Raw genomic sequence first — 3,010 nt, forward strand, 5'->3', positions numbered from 1 at the left:
TGCCCCCAGAGCCAGATCAGGATCTGAATAACCAGCTAACCCAGCATCAAAGGTGCCCAGAAGTGGTTCCAATGCTAGGTTGGGATCAGAGTCAGACCATAGCTCCGCCTCCTCAACTCAAAAGTAAGATTCAAAAGGTAGGTTTAGATCAGACTGAAGATCACCCATCATTTGAAATCCTTGTTCCATCTCTGGATAGAGTTCAAAGCCAACAAAATTTGTTTCACCCCTAAACCCCTAAATCCTTCGCTCAGCATCCAAGGCCTGCCAAAGTTGTTGGAACTCCAAACCTATTTGCAAATAAAAAACACCTAGAACAACAGTTGCAGGATGATTATTAGATTCCAGAACGGATATATCCAGAGAAGAACCTACCTATGGGTTTCCCAGGGAGACCAATCAACCTCCAAACCTCTCTGACAAGGTTGAAATTTCTCCTCCCTTGCAGGAGACCCCAAGTCATCTAGAGTCTCCTGAAGAAGCTGAATCTTTTGTGCCCCAAGTGGGAGCTCAGGCCCAGCATCCAGAGCCCCCTGAAGAGAGAGAAACATCTCCACTCCAGCAGGAGGCTCCATCAAAGCCTCCAGAGACCCTTAAGGATGGAGATTCAGCAAACCTGGAAGAGGCCCGAGCTGAACCTTCAAGTCCTCCTGAAGAGGTAGAACCTTCTTTGGTCAGGCAGGAAGCCTCAGCTCAACCTAGAGAGGCCCTACCAATCCCTCAGGAGGCCCCTGCACCGCCTCCAGAGACATCTAAGGAGACTGCATCTCAACTGTTAGGGGGAAATGTGCCATCTCCAAGTCAGAATGAAGTTCAGAAACGAAGCTTCCCCAATGTCACTGTTAAACCTCCAGATCTTACCATAACTCTTACTCATCCTCCAGAGCGCCCTGAGGAGGCTGGACTGACCCCAGCCCAGCAGGAGGCCCAGGCTCTGCTTGAGGAGCTCCTTGAGGAGGCTGAATCAACCCCAGTCCAGCAGGAGGCAGAGGCTCAGCCTGTGGAGCGCCCAGAAGAGGCTGGACCGACCCCAGTCCAGCAGGAGGCCCCAAGTCTAGTTCCAGAGTTCCCTGTTGATTCTTTTAGTGAAATGTCCTTAAGTGATGAGGTGACACCTCACCCTCTAGGTCTGTATCCAGAATATTTAATGATTCCCCAGGTTACAGGTAAGCCTTTTGATGTAGAATTTGCCACAACTCTGGGGCCTAATAAAGGTGTTGAACCTTCTATAGCCCAGCAAGAGGCCCCACCTCAGGTTCTTGAGCCTAATGAGGAAGCAGAAGCTTCTGTAACCCAGCAAGAGACCTCGGGTAAGCTTCCAGAGGAAGTTGAGCCTTCGAGTGAGCAGGAGACCCCAGCTCAGCCTTCCGAGCCTCCTGGGGTGATTGATCCTTCTCTAATGGAGCAGGAGACACCAGCTCAGCCCCCAGAGAATCCTGAAGAGGCAGAACATTCCCCAGCCCAACACCAGGCCCCAGCTCAGCTTCCAGACCTTTCTGGAGAAGCCGAACCTTCTCCAACCCAGGAGGAAGCCTCAACTCAGCCTGCAGAGTCCCCTTATGAGGACGAATTTTCAACCCAGCAGGAGACTCCAGCTCAGTCTCCAGGGGAGATAGAATCTTCTACAACCCTGCGAGAGCATCCAGCTCAGCCCCCAAAGCTAGCTTCAGGGGAGGTGGAACCTTCACCAACCCAGCAAGAGCACCCAGCTCAACCTCCACAGCATCATGAGGCGACAATTGCACCTCCAGGACCCTACCGTGTTCAGCATTTAAACTTGCTAAATGTCATTGTGAAACCTCCAGATGTGCATGTTACTGTAACAGCAGAACCCACTGCAGAGGTGGGACTTTCTCCAGTTCAGAGTGAGGCTCCAGTTCAGCCCTCAGTGCCTCTTAATGTGGAAGCTTTTGAAACCCAGCATGAAGCCCCAACTGTGCCTCCACAGTTCCCTGAGGAGGTTGAATATTTGCCAGTTCAACAGGAGACTGCAACACAATCTCCAGAATCTACCACACAGGAGAAATCTCCAAAAGAGCAGGAGGCCCTAGCTCAGCAGTCACAGGCCCCTGAGGAGGGTGAGCCATTGTCAACCCAAGAGAAGGCCCTGGCTCAGCTTCCAGAGACACAGGAAGAGGATGAACCATTCCCACGCCAGCAGGAGGCCCCAGATCAGCATCCAGGCCCCTCCGGAAATGTTGAGCCTTCCTCATTCCAGCAGGGAATCGCAACTCACCCTGAAGATCTTGAGGAAATTCAACTTTCTTCAAGCCAGCAGGAGAGCTCAGCTCTGCCTCAACTACCTGTTGCTGCTGTAGAACCTTCTCCCCTCCAGCAAGAGGTCCCAGCTCAGCATCCAAAGCCCAAGGAAGGGGTTGGGGCTACTGCAGTTCCTCAGGAGCATCCAGCTCAGCTTCCAGTGTCCTCTACAGATATTGTAGCTCAGCCTCCAGTACCTCATGAGGTGATATTCCCACCTCCAGGTCCAGGTGAAGCTCAGCATCCAGTGCTGTCCAACATCACAGTTAACCCTGTGGACCTGGAGGTTTTCGTAACTCCCCAGCCAACTAAGGAGCTTGAACATTCTTCAGTGCAGCAGGATGTCCCTGGTCAGTCTCCTGTTCCCCCTGAGCAGGTTGAATTTTCTCTAGCCCAGTCCAAGCCTCTTTCCCAGTCTCCAGAGTCCCCTGAAGATGGGTCTTTTCCAGGCCAACAAGAGATCCTAGCTCAGATTCCAGACACCCCTAAGGATGTGGAACCTACTTTAGGTCAACAGGAGGCCCCAACCCAGTCTCTAGTCCCCCAGCTGGTCTCAGCTGTGTCTCCTGAGCTCCCTAAGGAGGTGGAACCTTCTCCCACACCGCAGGAGGCCCCAGCTCAGCCTCCAGAGCCACCGGAGGAGGTTGTAGCACAACCTCCAGTCCATAATGAGGTAACAGTTCCAACTCCAGGACAAGAGCAAGCTCAGCATACAACCTTACCCAATGCCATTGTCCAACTTGTTGACCTG

The 3,010-nt window shown here is 52.5% G+C and overlaps 1 protein-coding gene across 1 annotated transcript in view; it reads left to right on the forward strand.

The window, feature by feature from the left end:
• Positions 1 to 3,010, forward strand: part of LOC115281643 (leucine-rich repeat-containing protein 37A3-like) — a 4,238-nt gene that overhangs the window by 627 nt on the left and 601 nt on the right. Inside the window, exon 2 of the mRNA XM_029927061.1 lies at positions 449 to 3,001. Coding sequence (XP_029782921.1) covers positions 449 to 3,001 — 2,553 coding nt within the window. The remainder of the gene's footprint in view (positions 1 to 448; positions 3,002 to 3,010) is intronic.

This window comes from Suricata suricatta, chromosome 17, assembly GCF_006229205.1.
Source record: "Suricata suricatta isolate VVHF042 chromosome 17, meerkat_22Aug2017_6uvM2_HiC, whole genome shotgun sequence".
NCBI lineage: Eukaryota > Metazoa > Chordata > Mammalia > Carnivora > Herpestidae > Suricata > Suricata suricatta.